At 43.9% G+C, this 20,236-nt stretch overlaps 1 protein-coding gene across 2 annotated transcripts in view; it reads right to left on the bottom strand.

Moving 5' to 3' along the window:
- Positions 1 to 2,057: 2,057 nt before the first annotated feature.
- Positions 2,058 to 20,236, bottom strand: part of ANTXRL (ANTXR like) — a 71,251-nt gene continuing 53,072 nt past the window's right edge. The window contains exons 18-19 of one of the 2 annotated variants that reach the window (XR_012623995.1): positions 11,886 to 12,662; positions 2,058 to 2,112 (exon numbers count right to left, since the gene is read on the bottom strand). Coding sequence is in view for 1 of the 2 variants with exons in the window: in XM_074830833.1 (XP_074686934.1) it covers positions 12,432 to 12,662 (231 nt within the window). In the remaining variant the exon portion in view is untranslated. Of the gene's footprint in view, positions 2,113 to 7,497; positions 12,663 to 20,236 lie in introns of those variants that run through there. The other variant, XM_074830833.1, reaches the window with a different exon arrangement.

A 20,236-nucleotide genomic window follows, 5' to 3' on the forward strand; every position in this document is an offset into this window, starting at 1 on the left:
AAGAGTTCACATGCCAGCAGAGGGTGGTAGGCAGCATTCGGGAAGCTTTCGGATGCTTGTGTGTGAAATACTTTGTGCATGTCCCCACCTACCTCTGCGGGGATGGTTTTCTGTGTAGTCCTTGATGGAACAAGTACAGGTGTCTGTACACAATTAAAGACAGTCCTGTTGCTTGAAATGACCCTGCAATGGAGACAGACTTAAACAGAACAGCGTAAGGGAGAAGCTTAAAAAGTCCCTGGATGTGTCTGAAGTCCAGCTGTTTGTGGCAAGGCAGCAACACAACCTTTACTGCTCATATTGTTTGGCGTATTGGACAGCCTTTCTTGGTAAGATACGCTTTTCTTCAGCTTTTACACACTTAGTAGTAGTGGTGGAGACACAAAGTACCAAGGGCTTAAAACACGAGATCATGGCCCTGTTGGGTTTGAAGAAGTAGGGAGCCAAAGAGCAATCACTGCTTTAAAAAGCTGACAGACTATTAGGGCACAATGTTATCATGACCTTGTCATGAAAAGAAACAGGTATAGGGTTGATACACTAGGAAGAACTTTTCCATCTGGTGTAGATGTTTCTGTGTGTTCCTCTGTCACCTGTAAAATCAGTGGAAAGTCTCCCAGTTATTTCAGTGAGCACTCAGCCAGACCCATGGCCTTTTGGTTGACTTTGATTCACTTCCCACTGCTGTAGAATTGCAGTGATACTACTGAAGTCAGTGTGGCCATGCCAGTTACACTGCAGTTGGTATCCAGACCTCTATCTGTGTACAGTCAGATGTCTTGGTGGACATAGCAGTCATTTGTGTCTCAAAATCTTGACAAAGGAAAACAGAGGCAAAGAGATATGAAATATTGCTTGTCTCTCTTGGGGACATGGCATTCAGTCTCTACTCAAGTACCTATGATATTCATCACCTAAGCAGACCATTTGGGACACTTTACATGAGCACTCACTTGTGCTCATGGGCAGAAGCAAGGCTTTGATAAATGGGTCTGCCTGTGCCAATTTGTCATTCACGGTATAGGCAGGTCACTGAGCCAGATCTCACAACAATGTGGACACTTATACATCCTCCCCCCTCACCTGATGTCAGCTTCAAGGACCCGCTGAAGATTTCACAGCTACTGGAAATGCATGAGGGGAAATTGTTTGGTTTGTATTTTATTGTATGCTTACACACAGCTGTTGCTTTCTGAGAGAAATCAACACATTTCACAAATTGTTTTTGTAACAAGAACGGAAAACGGGGCAAATAATCTCATAACAGAGAAGACTTTTGCATTAAAGGCACTAAAAATAGCAATAGTGCTGCTAAAACAGCCAGCTCTCCTTAAGCTGAGGGCTGTGGTCTAGCTGTGTTAGTTGAAAATCTTCCAAGTGTTCAAGTTTTTTCTTGGAGACCTCTGCCAGATATGGGTGGATGATCTAAGACCAGCCCCTCTATGGTACTGAGGTGATTAGAGTCCACTGGGTCAAACCAGAGAGGATGTGTTCAGGGTCATGGAGAGAGCAAGAAATCAAAACAAGCTCTCCCAAGAGCCAGACTCACAGTGCCACTGTGTCTCAATTGCAGAATGTCAGGAAATATTAATTCATGCCTCAACAGACTACCTCGTGTCCCAAACTGTGGGTTATTTTCAGCACCAATTTTTGTCACAAAGGTGATAAATGAGGGCTGAACATTTCAGACATGGAATCTTTGTCATCAGCTCATAGATCAGCTCAGTTAGGTGCAAGAACAGAAGAGGACTGGTAGTCAGGGCTTGTTCACCTGGAGGATTTTACTCAGCACATGTTTCAGGGTTGATCTGTGTCTCTTCGATAGTGATATAGCAACCTGGTCACAGCTCACCAGTGAGTGTGCCTGTATCAAGTGCTGTGTAGAGAGCACAGCACTGGCTCATGCAAGCTTGGCTCTGCATGGAGGCTGCAAGAGGCAGGGGCATGGCCAAGGAAGGAGTGGCTCTAAGGAAGGTGAAGGAAAGAGCCTGGAAAGAGAGACTGACCGTGGAAGGAGCTGAGGAGGGACCAGTTGTGGAAGAGGTCCATGAGTGCTGGAAGGACGAAAGGTGGCAGCCTCAAGGTCTGTCCAAGCTTCCTTCATGGGTCAGCCTGCAGTGGAAACAGAGAGCACTGAGCAGTGGGATTACCAGGCTACAGTTCTCTAGCTGTGATTCTGCTATTGAATGGCCCAGAAATGCTGAACCCTTCCTGGTCCAAGAACTGAACCTTAGTGGGAGCCTTTAGCCATCAGACCATTTTTAATTGAAGAGAGCTAGTTCGGTACAAGATACATAACAATAGATGCTGTGGCTTAGGAGACAGTCATCTGCTCCAATGCTGGGCATTAGGGAAAGCATCACATTGCTGCAGAAGCTGTGTGATGTCTGGAAGATTGCTTTTGTTGGGTCAGCATGTCTGGTTCTGGTCCTGTGAGCTTTTGGGAGTCTCAGCAGAGACTTTGGCAATTCCTATATGAGCAGTAAAAGTATTGCATTTCATCCCAAGCCAATGGTAACTGGGAAACAAATGGAAACTCTTATCTCAGAGGACTTCTACAATTCCCATTTCCAACTTCTATTTCTATCAAAAGGCAGTTCTCTCTCCTGATGTGAGTGTGCATGCATGTATGTCTTCCTGAATCAGTTTAATCACATAGATACTTACCTGCATAAACTCCCTTCTAAGATTACAGGCGTGCAGCACTATGGACAAAAGCAACCTGACCTACCAGGGTGAGCACATATTTCCAGCAGCAAGCTGCTCCCTGCTTAGTTAGTCCACCTGAGCATGTGGACCTCATGTGGCTCAGGTGAAGGCTGGTCAGTGGTGAAGGTGAGGAGACCCAGAGAAAGAATGGCAGTGATGTGGCCTACAGGTTTTACAGCCAGGGAGTTGCTCCTTGGCAGAACTGATGAACAGAGGGCACCTGGACAGCACATGCACTTTGTGGGCAGTAGAAAAGGCTGCCGCTGGAGCTGGAACTGCTGGTTTAGCAGGGTTTCCACAGCAAAACCAACTTTAAACAGGTTTTTTTTTGTTGTTTAAAAGCAATGCTGATTTCCCACTCTGCTCTGGAGAAGTCTGAGTGGGTTGCTTCACTGTGGGAAGTAGGCTGTTGGGTCCTGCCCTCCAGCAGCAGTCCAGCCAGGCCTGCCTCCCTGACCACCATGGCCACTGTCCCCCTCCTCAGCCCTGGAGAGAGCTGTACTGCCCTTATCAGAGCACTGAGTGCTGTCAGGGGGGTGCAGCCCAAATGGCCACTTGGGAGTGGTGCCATGTGCCATAATGTCCCCACACCTGTGTGCAGTAGCCTCCCTTCCACAGGTGACAGCCCTGCCAAGGAGCATCTCCTGGTTGGCATTGATTTGGGTGTCCCAGCATCCATGCTGGGAAAGGCTGTTAGCCCTCACTGGACAAACCCTACAATAACAAGCCAACAGGCTCTGAGAGCTGATGTTTGCCCTCAACCTGCTGTCTGAGCAGCAGCAGACTTGTGGAGGCAAGTGCTTCTCCACAGCTCGTCCTCTGCATGCAGCTCTCCAAGAGCGGGTTAGGAAAGGGGCTGCTGGGGCCAGATCCTGGCAGAGAGACATCATGAACTTCGCTTGGCTGCACACACCAACAGGCTATTTTTACACTTATTTTCTGCTGTTCGGTTGGGGCTGTTCCTGAACTACCAAAAATACTGGAATGCCAGACGTGAGTCATGCTCATGTCCAGCACCAGGAGACTGTCTCACCTCTTCCCTCTGCCCCAGTGGGAGCTGCAAAGGTACCCAGAGAGGAAAGCTGGCAGCTGTTGAGTCTGAGAGGAGACACCATAGCTACAGTTGCAGAAACTGCCTAGCCAGGAGTGCTGAGCTGTACAGTTCAAACAAACAGAGCTGGGCTCTGCCCTCACAGCAAGGGAAACTGAGGCACAAAACGGAGGGCAGAGAAACAGCCATAGCCTGATTTGCCTGCAGTAGCATCACAGGAGGGAAGGAAAGGCTTAATGCTGGCTGTGACACCCCACAAAAATGGCTCTGCAGAGTTGGTGAACCCAGGGGCACTCCATTAACTCCTTGAAGCCCCTCTTGGCACCAGCAGGCTGCAGCTCAGGCTCCTGGGGAGCAGACAACCACTACCTGTGTGTGGCTCAGGAAAAGAAGAAGAACAGGATTCATGAGGGATGCAGAAAACTCACCCTCCAGATACACCTTCCAGGAGACATGGCAGAGCCGCTGCCTGAGGCCACCTGGGAAGCATCCTGCCTGCTCTTCCCTGGGCTAGGTATGGCTGGCCTGGGTTAGAGGCAGACCTGCTCCTTTGCTCCTGCTTGTGGCCGGGAGGAAAATGAGCTATTTCCTATTTTGACCTGTGAGTCACTTCAGCAATGCAAACCATTAGAATTGGCAAAAATAGACAGAGGGCTGGGAAACTCCAGAGCCTGCAGAGAGCTACAGTTTCTCTCTGCACACTTTTCCCCTAGAGAAGGACAAGTGCTGTGAGGCACCAGTAGTACCTGGCCATATCTGCTAGTTTGGGAAGAGACAGACCCCACCAGGGTCTCTGTGACTGTCCTGGTAGACAAGCTGTCACTCGTGGTGTCTCACACACAGGCTTTGTGCATTTCTGGAGCAGGTCACTCCTGGTGACCCACAGTAGACCCAAGTCTACCATCATGATGACGATGGCTTGTAAGAATTATTAACTACCTTCTGAAGGCACTTGTCTGCTGAGAACATTGCAGCATTTCCCAGTTGGAACCAGGCCCAACAGTCTCACTGCACTGGCATCCCCTTATCAGCAAAGCTCCCAAAACACCTTACACAGGTGGATCAGAAATCCAGAAAAGAAGAAAACCATAAAAGTAACCAGGACTAACCCCCACCTCTAGGCATGTTCACTTTTAACTAAGCTATTCCTGATGCACAAGGAAAGAGAGACACAAAGCAGTCACAGTTGTGTTTTTGAAGAGGATGAGCTGCCACATATGCTAGCCATATTTTCCCATTGGTTTTGGTTGGCCAGATATGCCTTTGATGATGACGGGGAATCTTGGGACTCCTGTTTTCAGCTCAAAACATCTTCCTATGTACTGAAAAAGTGGAGACTACAAAACATTTGAGGGCATTTAGTATTTTACCCTAACAGTGCATGAACCATGATCAGTAAGGAAAGAGTCACTTTATTTAGTAACCTGTTTCAAACGCATGTGTCTTTATTACATGTGGATATGTCTTGACTACTATGTTCCTCTGTGCCCTCTGTGAAGACTCATGCTCTAAATCCATATCCCTCTGCCATCAGACAGAAAAATGTATCCCTCCAATGTGAGGTGTTCTGGGTCACAGGACCTAGGAGATTTCTGCAGAGCCCCTACTTCTATCACAAAGGAACAGACAGTCTGCACCCAAGAATCATGGCCCAGAGGCTCAGCAGGATGCAGGACACCAGCATGGACGAAGGGCTGCTGCATGGCAGTGATAGGCTGGCATGAGTAGAGCTCACTTCAGTGAACTTTGTGGCAGAGACACAGGTGGGGTTATCCAAGGACCTTCATGCAGCAGTTATCCATGCATAACAATCCTGCATCCCTGAAAGTTTAAAAAGAAACATTTCTCAAGCTATGTCACAGGCAAAACCTTTCAGCAGGATGTTGCTTTCTTTCAGGGAACTCTTTCATCTCATTGTCTCACAGTTCTCCTGAGCTGCAGTCACAAATCAGAGTAATACCTGGCTAGGAAACTTCCAGTGTACCCTCCCTTGCAGTGTAAAGAGGGGTCCTCAATGTGCAGGGAGCAAGGAACTTTGCTGTAGAAACCAATGAAGCTTGAGATGAGTCCTAATCCAAAGGGCAAAGTACATTCACAGAGTAAAGATCAGACAGCTTCCAGCACGGGCAACATGCTCGGCCTGTGGTTTCTTAAGGAATGGGAGGATAGGGGGAAGGGCATTTTTTCAGTTCCTGGCTCAGATTGCCAAAGCCAGTAAAATTCTTGCTGCTGACTTCCATGCAGCCAAATAGGGTACGCTGGTGCATGTTCACATGTAAAAGCCACTCCTGAGACTGTGAAGTATGTTTGATGAAAGATGCTATATCAGCACTAGAGGCTATTTATAGTCAAGTCCATAACCAAAGCCCTGGATCTGCACATTCCCAGTCTCTGGGGAAGTTCAGGTCAAATCTGAATTTTGTTGTCTCAGGCATGCATAAACCTAACCAGCCACAGCTGCAGCCAGTGTCAGGGTTTTGTTAATGCAGAACAAAAATGCCCAGAGCCTTGGCTGCAGGACTGCTTTTGTTTATCTGATCTCTTTTGAGAGCCCAAGCCTGCTTTTTGCGTAAGAAGCAGATGGAGGAACAAAAAAGGAGCGAAGGCCACAAAACCATTCTCGGTGAGTATTGTCTTGCCAGCTTGGGGAGCAGACTGAGAGCAAGCCAGGCTCTTTGTCAGAGCCCCTGACTCCACAAGGGAAGAGCACAGCTCCAGGCAAAGGATTTTGGCTCCCATTAGCAGCACAGCCAGTTGGAGCTGCCAAGAGGGAGGGAGGTGCCCGGCTCAGCCACCATGCAGCTCCAACCTGCTTTGCCATGATGACTTCATGTGGCCAACAGATCCCCAAAAATCAGTGCCCACCGTTTTTGCAGATGAGGCTTACATGGGCTCAGGGGGCTGCATGAGTGCAAGGACCAGCTTCCTTTCCCATTGCACACAGGGCTGTGGTGGCCATGCTGGGCAGACTGAGCGTGTAGCACAGCTCAGCAGCTTTGTAGCAGCCTTGATTACCCATAATTGCAGCCTGATGGGTTGGAGATTTTTGTGGCCTACCACTGTTGACCTTCTTGCCTGTCTTATGTTTCCACCAGTTCCCCACCAATCCTCAATGGGGCTTAAAGAGATACAGAGGAAGCATTAGAAGCAGGGAGGGAAGAAAAAAACTAGCCTCACAGACAGTGAGGGAGAAGGGGTCTTATGGTCCAGTCCTGTGTCCTTCAGGCAAGACTCCTAAATATCAGTAGTTGTGTTTGAAGCCTGGTGACTCTGATGTTTTCATAGGTGGGATTTGCCATAGAATTTCTCTTTGCTAAAGTCTTGAGTTCTAGCATCTTATCTTGCATAGTTTTCACTTTGTTTCTATGTGTTAGACAACTTCTCTTCAAGATAGCAGCGGTAAGTTCAGATCCTGTCCCATGTGTTAATCAATGTTTGAGCACTGACTCCAGTGGAATTTACTCAGCATGTCTACCCTGGTACCTGAAATCTAAAAGGGTTTCCAACAAACGATGGCTTACTTCTGAATTAGGCAAAGATTGAAATTCTCATGCTACAAACAGGAAACTGAGGCACAGAACATATGCTTGTCTCTACTCAAATAATGAATCAGTAGCAACTTGGGGATGGGAATTCTGATAGTCCAACCCCATGTTCTCCTCCTGGCTGTGCTGATTAGACACCAGGTACAGAGAAGCTTATCCCCTCTTAAAATGACCCTGCAATGAAATTCTTGGTAGTGTTTAACCAGTAAGCACTTTTATTGGTGATTTTGAATCCATTAAGACTACATTATGTTGGATTATAAGACTTTGGCTACATCTCCCACATTTGCATGCAGGCATTACATTTGCAAGGTTTTCTCAAAAAAATGGAGCAGGCGCATAAAATGCATAAAGGTTATATGATTATAACATGGAAGCAGCATGTCAGTTACAGAAATTTGTACCACATGTACCAGTAACAAACCCACAACCCCAAGTAAAACTTCTTTGTCCCTCAAAAACCCAACTGCTTCCTCTGTCCCTCATCTCCATGTCCTGGCTGTCTGTCAGCCTACATCCCCACTGTTTCTGAAAACACACATCTTTTTCTAAAAAATATTTAGTACAGTACATTTTTCCCCTTGAAAACAAAAACATTTCTCCTTCACTACCCCCTCCCCCCCCAATGAAAAATCTATCATAATCTACACATCTGTTCAAGCACTGTTATATGTTAGGAATCTCTATTGCATTATTCAAAAGTATCAGATCAATAACAAACTTCTAAACAAACTAGGATGACTCAAAAATTCCCCTTCCCCCCAAACTACAGAGAACTGAAAATGCTATACTGCATTATCACACTTGCATGCATGTATCCTGAGCCACCTGTATTTATTCACCTTAAGCCCCTTTTAATAAATAACTGTCCAGCAGTAACATCCAGAAGTGTGCTGTCTCCTCCAAATTAAACTCTATATTTACAGAAGTAGGGCTGTTTTCTCAGTGAAATGTGTTTTTTTAAAAAACAAAACAAAATAACAACAATAAAAACAGCAAACTATTAAAGAGAGAAAGCATATTATTGATCATGTTGTCTAAAGACCAACAGGAGTAAAAAGCATTAGGAGCACCAGGTGCACATGCATTTGAACTGGTACAGTTCATGAAATAATGTCATTCATTGTTATGCTCGCTCATTGAGATGAGGAGCTGATTCTTTTCTTTTTTTCCTTTTTACATTTAGGACCGTCTGCTCTGTAGGCTACGCCCACAGATGGCAATACATGCACTGAGGTTGAAAGATGGCTGTAAATATGCTTTGATCATTGTGGTTCTGTATCAGCTTTAAACACATGGGGTTTCCCTCCCTGCTGCTTTGCACCTTGTGTCATTTCACATCTGTGCTAAGTGTGAGCCAAAGGTCCCTCGAATCCACACTTTTCTCTTGGATTTGGGGAAGCATTAGATACTCACTTTTTGCAAGTTTCAAATGATGCTATATGCTGGAAAATACCATGGAATCATCCCATATGAGAACATTTCTGAGCAGTGTAACTACTGTAATCATAACTGGCATACAAGCATACTGAAACAAACATTGAAATATCAAGCCAGTTAGAGGGATTTTGTCCCTTCATTTATTTTGAGCCAGCTCTCAGCTGATACACACCATTATTACTGCTTTGATTTCAGTTCGCCTATGTTGATTTACACCAGGTAAGGATCAAGCTCAACAGACGGTAAAATAGCAACCAGTTTCTCCTATTACATTGTTATAGTGCCTGAGATCACTGCAAACAGGTACATTTCTACACAACCAAAAGGCCTTTCTGTAGCCAGTGCAGCATATTCACTGCCCTCACCTTTGCAAAGGCAATTCAGTTCAGGTCCACTTTCTCCCCGCTTTACTGGCAAACTAAGCCCGCAGTGCTCCCATCCCAGAAGCTGCAGCCCAGACTTGAGTGATACACCAAATGCTCAATTTTTATATAGTGAAAACGCTAGGGACTCCATTTATGCTGAATCTAATTTTCAAATTCATGGTGCTTCCTGCTTTATCAGATACAGATCTGATCACCTGGAGGCCAAACCATTCCTATCCTCACTGCACTTGCAAGTTATGCAGAAATTGCTAGTATCTATTATCTCTGCAAGACTGGCTGTTCCAGCAGAGAATATGCCCCTCAACTGCAAACAACAGGCATGCTGGGTGTGTGATTGTGAGAAGCTCTCCCTAAGCCAACACCTCCATTCTTACTGGAAGTCAGTCAAATTCTACCAACATGAACATCAATGCAAATCTGCAACAATTCTACTGACGCCTCTTAAGATCTGTACAGGTGCAAGACAATACAAAATCTGGCTTCCAGGCTTTTCCATTAGCTAAAGTTTACTCCTAACCCATCAATTCAACTTTATTAGCAGATACTAATTCTGTAAGCAGGTTTTCCCCTTTATTATTACATCACATCACTTGTGAGATCCACTACTGTTTCAATCTCATCACCACCTGCTCATAAGAGACTTGGCATCTACAGAGCAGTGGTCCACCCCACTCCCAGAAGCAGCTAAACCTCAAAAGCCATGTTTTGTCCCAGCAGGGGAATTGGTTTTATTACCTTCTGCCATTTCAATTCCTGGTTAGCATTTGTTGGCTTAACTATTCTTAGACAGCCAACGTGAGAGGCTGTTAGGTTCAACATTACAACTGGTCTTAGGCCCAGCAAGTTTATTTCACATAGGCTTCCATATGACCAAAATAATGTCAGCCAATGATCTCTGCTTGTAAAGCACCTTCCCCCACATTCAGGTCTCTATCCCCTCACTACAGTCATCCAGTTCCTTTCACTGGTGTCAAAAGTGGAGCTTCACCAGAACTGCAGTGGAAAATTGGACATGTTTTAGTTTTACCTTTCAGCTGAAAGCAACAGAGATAAGTAAGTGATGGCTGTGTGTCACGCTGGCTGCAAAAGGCCTTTCCATTCATAGGAGTACTACTCTCCAAGCAGTTTTTGTAAAGGAAGAGAAACCAAACAAAAACCTACACAGTTCCCACACACAAACACAGACACACACACACACATACACACACACTTCTCTCTCCTCCAAACAGAAATCCATTCTTATGGACCAAATTATGCAGACCCTATTCAAGTGACTAAAAAGAATGAGGATAGGGTTGAGTGCATCCCAATTCTCCTTTGTGATCACAATGAAGTCAGAGGTCAGCAAAGTACTTGGGCATAAGGATGTTCCTCTTGACTTGCAGGACATTTTAATGCATGCAGAAGTGCTTTGCTGGCTCGAGCCTAAATTAGGAACAGCTCCAAGGCCAGCTTGCACCCACAACTGTGATTTCACTACCTGCACCAATATACATGAGGTAAGAGCATAACTCAAGAGAGCAGAGCAGTGCAAGAGGAGAAGGAGGCTCTGTGGTTCTTCTGAGTTTATCTTTGACAGCCTCAGCTGCATACACACGGCATGTCACAGTGATCAGCATAGACCAATGAGAGCTTGGTATGGTGTTCTGCAAGTGGGACTTCCACTAGAAATAGTAAGCCTGCTTTCTATTTGTACCAGTGCAACTTTACACGCCTGTAACAACTGCATGAAGAGGCCTTCAATCTGGAGTAACTGCATGACACAGTTAGTGTTTTATCTTGGACTTCTGTGCCAATAACTACTGTGATGTGCTACACACCCGCACCTACACACAGATGGAGAGATAGGTATATGCTGTGTCATAATGCAACATAAACCTTATTTCTACACCTATCCTAATAACAAAGCGAACCAGCATAGGGATTTGCAGCCACCCTCTCAAATACAATATGATAGGTAGTGGTGGAGAAAAAGCAAGCTCAGGTCTTATTTTGATTCACTAGGGAATGATCTGGGCACAACCCACTCAGGTATTGCTTAGTGAACACTATTCATGGGCTGTCCCACAGTCCCGCGTCATAGCTTCCCACCTCTGTGTGGGTGCTCGCATCACTTTCTGATGACACACAGAATTGAGGTCATGAGTGAGCAGTCATAATGTTTGGGAAATCCTCTAGCCAAACATTATATGAAACAGGGATAAAAGCTCATACTGACACTTCATGCCACGCCTCTCAACCACAGGTAGACTGCAAGGTTACATATAGGTGGGATCTGGACTGTCTAAAGAAAGAGCTACTCATAGAGGAATTCATGGTTGAATCACAAAAGGATCTAGTTCTGCCTGGCAGTAAGATCAAAAGGAAATTTGTCGAATTGAATAGCAATGGAATCAGTCTCTCAATGCTGCTGATAGAAAAAACATCTGCTGTTTGTGTATTACAGCATTCATGCTCCAATTGCACGTATATTTGCTCCATTTTGGACCATGTTTTCTGTACATGAAAACTAAACACCTAGCCAAAATGTTTTTCTCAAAATTCCTCTGAACTTTGGACAAAACTGAACCCAGGTCTTGTTTAAGGTTTGGATTTCTAGAACCAACATCCAGCCTTCAGTTGGCTATCCTATGCAGCCAAGTCTAAACATATGCAGAGATGGCAGGCTCAAAACTATTTTCTCAGGAGAAAAAGATATCCCTCTTCTGTGATAGATTATTGTTGCTAGATTATTGGCACATAGTCTCATCTTACCTCATTATTGTTATAGCCACCTTATAAACTTTTATGGAAATTCCACCTGCAGAACCAAAGGCAGAAAGTTATCTTTCAAATTATTGTTCCATATTAACATCTGGATGCAGTACTGTTGGGGAAAAGAAAGCAAATTCCTCAATGAACTATGTTTAACCAACTTGCAGGTGGCAGCTATCAAAACAACTGATGCACGTGTACCGGCTAAGGTTATTAAAGAATGATCTGACATACCAAGTCAGACAAATGTCATATGTAAATAGATCTTGAAATGTATACATACAAAAGCTGCTACTGTATCTAGATGACCATTTTGGTTTGTTTCTATACCCCATAGCTCTGAATCTATCCACTGCATGTTTACTCAGCACGTGTGGTATAAATATATTCATACACTAAAATTGACACTTGGCAATTTTTTTTTTCTTTCTTCTTTTTTTGCTGACCAGCAACAAATTCTGATATCTTTAACTGTAAACCAATACTCAATAAATATGCTGTGTTCAGCAAAGAGACATGTTTTGTCGAGCAGGGTTTTGCTGCACTCTAAGCCATGGGCTGCGGGGGTGGGCGTGAAGGAGGAGGTCCAGGAGGGGCTCGGGATGGGGGTGGGCCAGGAGGTGGCTGCCTGGAAGGGGGTTGCAGAGACACAGGAGGAGAAGGATTCCTTGGAGCATTGTTGAGAGGAACATCGTTGCGCCGTGGCAGCTTTGGCGGTGGGCTGTAAGGGGCAGACGTTCCATCCGATTTCACCCGAGTGAAGTTTATGCATCTTCCCTAGAGGTAAAGAGAAATTCATTATTCATAAAAAGCAGGTGTTTTGACTCATCAGCAGCTAGCCACAGGGACTATAAGCAGAGGGGCCAGGCTGCACTTAAGAGATCTTCATCCAATATCATTCGCTGGATGAATATCATACACATGACATTCAGACCATGCTGTACTAATGGTCAGCATTAGAAACTAATGCTTTCCTTGGGTTTCAGAGCTCCTGTCTACAGAGAACAGCCTAGGATTGGTTTAAACCAAAAGGGAGCCCAGTGTGACTTTGCTCACATGTGCACTCTGCTCTGCTGCTAGAGCTATGCAGAACATGCCTTAAAGCCACAGCTACTCCAAAGTCATGCCTGTCTTGGTGAGATCCCTGAATGACAAAGCTGTGCTTGAAAAAGTCATAGCAGAGACACAATTATACCAGAGGAACAACCTTAGCAAAGACACCATCTGTAGCTTTCCTTTTCACAGTGATGCTAGCCTACATGGTGTCCATGCTTTGAACACTACACTGGGATAGTACATCTGTCTTCTGTTCTCCAATGGAGATGTGGCTTCCCTCACAAACACCAACAAGGTGTGGGACTTGCACAAAGAGCTCTCCAATGAGTGTGTTTTCAGAATGTATGTAGGATGCAGATAGGCAGGACCTGATGGGAGAACCGTGGATGGAGATTTTAAAACAGGAGTAGCTTGGGTTTGGAAAAATAGCAAGCACTGGAACGTAAATGCATCAGGATTTCATTTAGTCAAAACAAAGCCTTGCATAGGTTCCCACTAACCAAATTCCAGACAGGAAGAAGGGCAGACAGACCCCAAAGACCACCTAGCCCTTACTGTGGGGAGCAGCCAGAGGCTCCTGGGCACTTCAAAATATGGATGGCAGCCTCAGTCAGACACCAAGATCTCTGCTGTCTGCTGTCCTTGTTCCCCCCCACAACCCCTAAGTTTTGTAACAAACTGCTCCACTATTTCTGCAGAGGCCTCATAAAATCCTGCAGGCACAACCTTGTGTGAGGAGATACAACACTTGGCATCACTGTCTCCACCTCCTCACCTAGGGAGGTGGGAGGAAATGCAAGAACCCAGCTGCTACAAGCTTGGCAGAAGCCTGCACCTGGAAGTCAAAAAGGCCTCTCATCATCATGTACAAAGGCTGGAGATGAAGACTTACTTAAAATACAGGAGCGACACTGCCAACAGCCCATTTACAGAAGTTGGGATGTGTTTTCAAATAAGTAACTGTGGGCTGGAAAGTACCCATCCCATCAGCGACAAACTCCATTTGCCAGGACCTTTTCCTTTCTGCAACAGGCTTATTTTGTTCCATGTAGCAATCATCCTAACGAAAATGGCCTCTATAGTTTAGCATGGGGGGAAATGTTACCTGTTTCTCTCTTTTCAAGGCAAACACTAGCTGGGGGAAAAGCAAAAAACCTGTTTGGTTTGTTCAGAAAATATCAGTCTCAGAAGCTATCTTTCCTCCATTATTTTGAAAGACCCACAGAGCCACAATGCTGATGACAGCCAGAGGTTTAGGTTGCACACTGGAATCAACAAACCAAATTCAGCTCAAGGTTATGCCAACATCCCCCAAGCAAAATTCAGGAGAAGGACTCCAGATTTAGAAAAGCTTATCTCAGAGCTAAGAAGATGTAGATCATGAATCCCATAGCTACCAATGGCTGTGGTAACAGGGGAATACAAGAACCCACACCAGTGACAGATCACTGCTAACTCCGTGTTGCCTGGCATGAGGAAACTCTGAAGGTGATTAGGGAACAGGCTGAGTTTCTGTGGCAACCCCACAAAGCACAATTTCCCCTGGAATTCAGGCAAAAGCCATCACAGCTGAACCACCACTATCTGTTTTAAGAGACTTCCAACGCCTGTTCCTTTGTTCATGAAAACTATTTCTTTAAAAAGAAGGGAATCACTTAAGTCTATGGCTTTTCTGAAAAAAGGCAAGCAGCATTATCAAGCGAAACTACTTGTGCAAGGTCTAGAGAGCTCAGAAAATGATTCAACAAATGTACTAACACCCAAAGGGTATACTACCCTACCACTTACTTGGATTGGATGGCTCAGGGCTTCAAGAGCTCAGCTCCAGTCAAGAGTTGTTTGAATGGGCATGTTGTTGCCTGTACATGAGACATACTCAGTAGTTCTCAGTCCCAGCTTTCACCATAACAATTCACCACTACACTTAACAGCATCAGTAAGTAGGATAAAATCCCCTTTCTAAAAATCTAGGCTTGTTACAGCAGGCTTTGGTTATGAACCAGGTTCAAGGCAATATACTGGGGTCAGAGCCTTTGCATGGAGACAAAGGGCAAAAGCCAAGGTCTTGGTTACTTCTGCAAGAAAGATAAACCACTAGATCAAAAAAACCCAAGTGGATGCTTTGCTCTACTCCATCACAGAACTCAAGTCCTCACCAGCACTGCAGAGGCTGTGCTCCATTGTATTCAGAGCACACATGGAAATTCTGCAATACTTACTGCCATGCAATGAACATTACAGATATATTTAACAGCTGTACTGCAAATACATTTAAGAAAACTCAGCCTTAATAAAGTTATGAATTTAGAACAGCTAAATAATCACCCAGGACAGAAAAAAAAAAAAAAAAAAAGTCAGAGATACTCAGATGAGATACACCATATGGGGAGGGAAAAAATTAAGGATAGAACAATCTCCCTCATAGTAAATGCAAAGCTGCAAACCCAAGTAGTGCTTTTGCCTACAAGCCTTTCCTGCCTCTCTGTTGTGTCTATCTCCCAAACATCTATTCCAAATATATTCATAGTATATAATCAAAGGGGATCCCACAAATCTGTTTGCATTACTTTCACTTCAGTTAAAGTGATAGGCGACGTCAAACTGCTGCCAGTTTCTGCCACACTCACTGATTTGTCAGACAGATGGGTAATTTAAAGGCCATGCACTGCATTGTGTCATGAAAAATACGGTTGGGTTGGGAGAGTCTGACAGATATAGGCTTGGATGATCGATGTATGTATTGTGACACTTCCTCGCTAAAGATTATTGGTGTTAGCCTACAATCTCATATTTCAAAGACTTCTGGTGAATACTGGAGCAAATCCTCCTCAGCACTTCAGGCAGCCATTGATAAAATGAGGCCAAACTCTTAGCCAGTGTTAGGATTAACAGCTGAAAGGGAAAGGGAGGAACAAATGATAATAAATCATAAGTCACAGTTTGGACTTATCAAGCGTATTTCATCAAAGGATTTCTAGGTTGAAGAATTAAGACCTCCACTCACAATACTTTCCTAATAACAGAGTGCCACAGCTATTCTACCTAACATACACATCCCTCTGGGGTTAGTTTATGAAAAAATCCATGATGTTTCTCAAAGAAACATCCTAACCACAGGAGTCACAAGAGTTTTAATATTCTGTGTTTGAAAGGATTAAGTAATTTCATCTCCAAAGGCATATAAAGGCTTTTAAACCATAGAGGACATGGACAAAAATCAGGTATCCTGAACATTCACCTATGCTCTCCTTGCACAGGGAATTAACAGGCATGAAGAGCCACCACCACTTTAGCAGTGGTAACAGTATTATTTTCCCTGAAGTGGTGTATCCACTTAGTGTATACACTAAGTGTTTTAGGGAAGGTGTCCAAGTTGCAAGGTGTAGTAATACCATGATGATCTCAGGAACAACAGCTGTCAGTAGCTGCTTTATTGTTTTCTAGGAAGCAGACGATCTGCATAAATCCAGTTCTGTCTGGTTCCAGCCCCGCTCTCAGTACAGCATCCCTCAGATGGTACGACCTGCAACGCATACTGTCATTCAGGCACCAACTGAAGGTCAGCAGTATGCCATATGGAGTTACGCCCTTACTTCAGCTCACATCTGCACAGTCTTCCTAATGCACAATTATTTTGCCTCCCCATATGTCCATCTACTTGTTAGGCTCTTGTTATGCTGCTTGCCAAATTGGCTTTTCAGAAAGTACAAATACTGAAGCAGCGGGATCTGCTGCTGTCCCGACTCCAGCTTTTATCCCAGTGTAACAATCACATGTGCAATTCAGGCACTTTGTACTTCTAGGCAATGCCTCCTCGACCACCTAGGATGTGGTTTTGTGTGTGGTTTAAGGGGGGAAAGGAAGGGAGGAACCTCCTGAAAGCCACTGCATCTTGTTTTTGGGCTACTTTCATCATAGTGCTCAGTACATCGTTCCCCAGAGAGCGCTTGTTCCCCCAAAATCTTTAGCTACTACTCAGCAAGTTTTCAATGGAAGGAAACAACTGTTAAAAGAATCCAGGCAATTCAAAGAATGTCATGGGCAAGTCTCTTCACCCATGATCCTAAGAGCACTTCAGCAAAAAGAATTTAAAAAATCTGCCCCATCTGCCAGTAGCCATCCCTTTTCTGTTCATTTTAATACACGTGTTGGTGTTTATTTACCAAAAATCAAATCCAGTTTCATCTTTGTGCATGCCAGAGTGTTTGTGTAAGTACGTCTGTTTCTCATTTTTAGCTGCATTAGTTGACCTAATAAAAGATATCCTTCCTGTTACAAAATTTGCTTGAGTTTTCATTCACTCTTGGTTTTGCTTATGGAGTCTCAGCGCAGCAACTCCGACTAGCAGAGCAGGGTATCTGACTAAGGAAGAATTGGCTTCAATTAAATATTTACTGAAATTTGTTGGTCTTTGACTTTGTAAGAATATGATACTTGCCTTTACATTTTAGAATGGATTAAAATAATTCCTTTAAAGTTTCAGCATAGCAATCCAAAACACTGGACCACCAAATTAAAAAAAATAAAGTAGCTCTCATCAAAAGCATTACATTTATGATGCTGAAATCTGAAATTAACATAATTTCCTTGGGCTCAAATGAGTAGTCACCTTTCTCCTCAATTTTGTTTACGGATGTCACTGGGATGACTCTGCCAACTTGCTATGGACATGGTTCATCAGCATGTAGCTTCACTTCCTAAATATTTATCGATAGTTCAGTGTAGAAGTGGAGCTCTAAAACTCAGAAGAATAGATTCAGGTTTTTATGCTACCTACAAAACCACAGGAGTAAGCATCTACAAACAGTCAGAATCACTTTAGCTAAGTGAGGCTTTTGATTCACACACCCATAAACCAATAGCATATATACCTTTAAGATCAGTGACTTTTACAAAAGTTGAATCTTGGAAAAATCCCTGTCCTCTAATAAAGAACAAAAGTGTTCTAGCAGAAACACCTATACCGAGTCCTAGAACAGCAACAGTATGGGAAACTTGTTTAGAAAATGAGGTAGATTACGGATACACTAATTTTATAGAGAAAGAGCTGAACCGAGGTGGTACAGAGTTCCCACTATCTGAGTTTCCTGGGCAAGTGTCAGGATTAGCAGCTGTCTCCTCAGGAGCCAGGTTCTACGCACATCAGCCTTTGCCAAAAGCTTCCTCACACTGCACTGCTTCATGCTGACTGTGTGCTGAACATGTCACGGCTCATTAAAACCTTCACAGATTTCCTGGGAATTGCACTGATTACCCTCCAGCATACAGGCTAGAAATTAGTGAGCTGCTGAAACAGTTTGTCACGTAAAACCTAAGCCTGCCTGGTTTTCAGGCACATTCAAGTTAACTTTTACTAACTCCTACTCTTACATTTGGGACTCAGACTGTTTTCGTGTTGAAAAATAAAGTACTGGTAATGTCAGATATGCCCGTATCAGCAGTCTGGTGGTTGATCATGCTTTCAGGTCAATAACTATGTATATTATAATTAATTTCTAATTATATTATTTAACAATTAAGTTTTGATCATCCACATTAATTATACTGTGGTTATTGCATTAATATTTAACAATTAATTTATTAACTTGTAATTAAATTTTATATGTAGCCATTTTATGTTATTAGGTCTCAAATCAAAACATAAACTATCATCAACATAAAATATTTGTTTGCATGAGAATCTAACTCTTTAAATACCTTCCAGTTTAATAAGTCCTCTCTTGTCAATAACAATTTTCTGGGAATCTATTTAGCAGCTCAGCAGTGGTGAATAAAATTGTGGTAATCCAAAACTATGAAGAGGTAAGAGAAGATGGGGTTGACTGAACAGAGGAAGATTTTAGAAGTAAGGTCCATGAAAGTGGCAGTGTCCAACAATAAGAATATAATTATTATTTTCTTTAGTGCTGCTTTTAAAAAGGAGAATCAGTCCAGCCCATTCTTTATCCAGTGTATTATCTGGCCTCTTTATAAGTAAACTCATATCACTTCTGTTCCCTCCTTCTATGATGGAGTTATTGGAGGGGAAGGAAATCACTGCATTGTGCATTGTGAATCACTCCTATTGTAACAGTGAGGACCCTATAATGGCCTTAGGTACATCAGATAAATTAAAATTGAAAATTATAAAATGATAAATGCAAATGCACAAGGATGATCCAAGCAGCAGCAGAAAACTCTGTTTATGGCACTGCGTGAGCAAGGTGGTGCTGCCAAGAGGTGTAACCTACTGGGCTCACTCAATGCGCTTCACACCGCTAAAGGAATTAGACTGAGCTTTAAGATGTGGGAGGTAACACAACTCTAAACAGGACACATGTCCTGACCCAGAAAGGGGCAGTGATATTTAAAAGCAGCTGAGGCACGTGTGGATCCTTCACACAGTCCACGAAGACACACTCATAAGCAAATTTTGTGCATTTTCTCTTATTTTTTAGCAACTAAACTAAACCGCTGACAAGCCCCAGTCACTGTCTCACTGGTGCAGCACCAGGGAGACACAGCACAGAAAGTTAATCCCTGCTTCAGAAACTGACACCCGAGTCACAAATGAGAAGATAGCTGCATACGGTGTGGGAGCAGAGCACACGGTGACAATGAGACACAGCCAAGCAATGCTTTGGGCTTGTGACACATTCAGAGTAAAACTTGGTGGCTTAGCCAAGGCATGGCCCACTTGCTGCCCAGAAAGCCCAGGCAAGAGCTGAGATGCCTCAGCCCCTCTCACAGAGGCAAAGGGGGACCAGCCTTGCTTTGTTAAGAGTCTGGGAGAAAAAATCCTTCAGGAGCCCAGCATACCCTCAGACACCCTGGCTATGGGAGCCAAATAGCTGAGAAAGGATTTATGGGGAGGGCAGGGAGGAGAGAGCACAGGAGCTCTTCTTTTGACACCAAATATGTGATAACCCCATCCAGGGGATCTCCCAGGGGCTGAGGGAAGTAGGTTGCTAGGGCAAACTCACAAACAGGCCCATGCCATGCACCACACATAACAGCAGCAATAAAAGTCATCTTTCGGTTCACTTGCTGGCCAAGGGAAAAGTCAACAACAAACAAAAGTCTTCATTTTTCAGGTAAAAGTAGTATGTCAAAATAAGTTTCACTTGGGCTTGAAACATGTGTTGTTCAACTCAAAACATCTTTTCTTTGAATTTTGGACAGAGAAGGTGTTTCAAAAGAAAAACTGAAAATATTGAGACTTTTTCAAGGGTATTTTTTCCACTTCAGCTAATTTCACTAACATGCAGAAGTATTTACAGACCATCTCAAGAAGCAGTTTTTAGCCAAAACGAAGT

The sequence above is a fragment of the Strix aluco genome, chromosome 7, assembly GCF_031877795.1.
Source record: "Strix aluco isolate bStrAlu1 chromosome 7, bStrAlu1.hap1, whole genome shotgun sequence".
Classification (NCBI taxonomy): domain Eukaryota; kingdom Metazoa; phylum Chordata; class Aves; order Strigiformes; family Strigidae; genus Strix; species Strix aluco.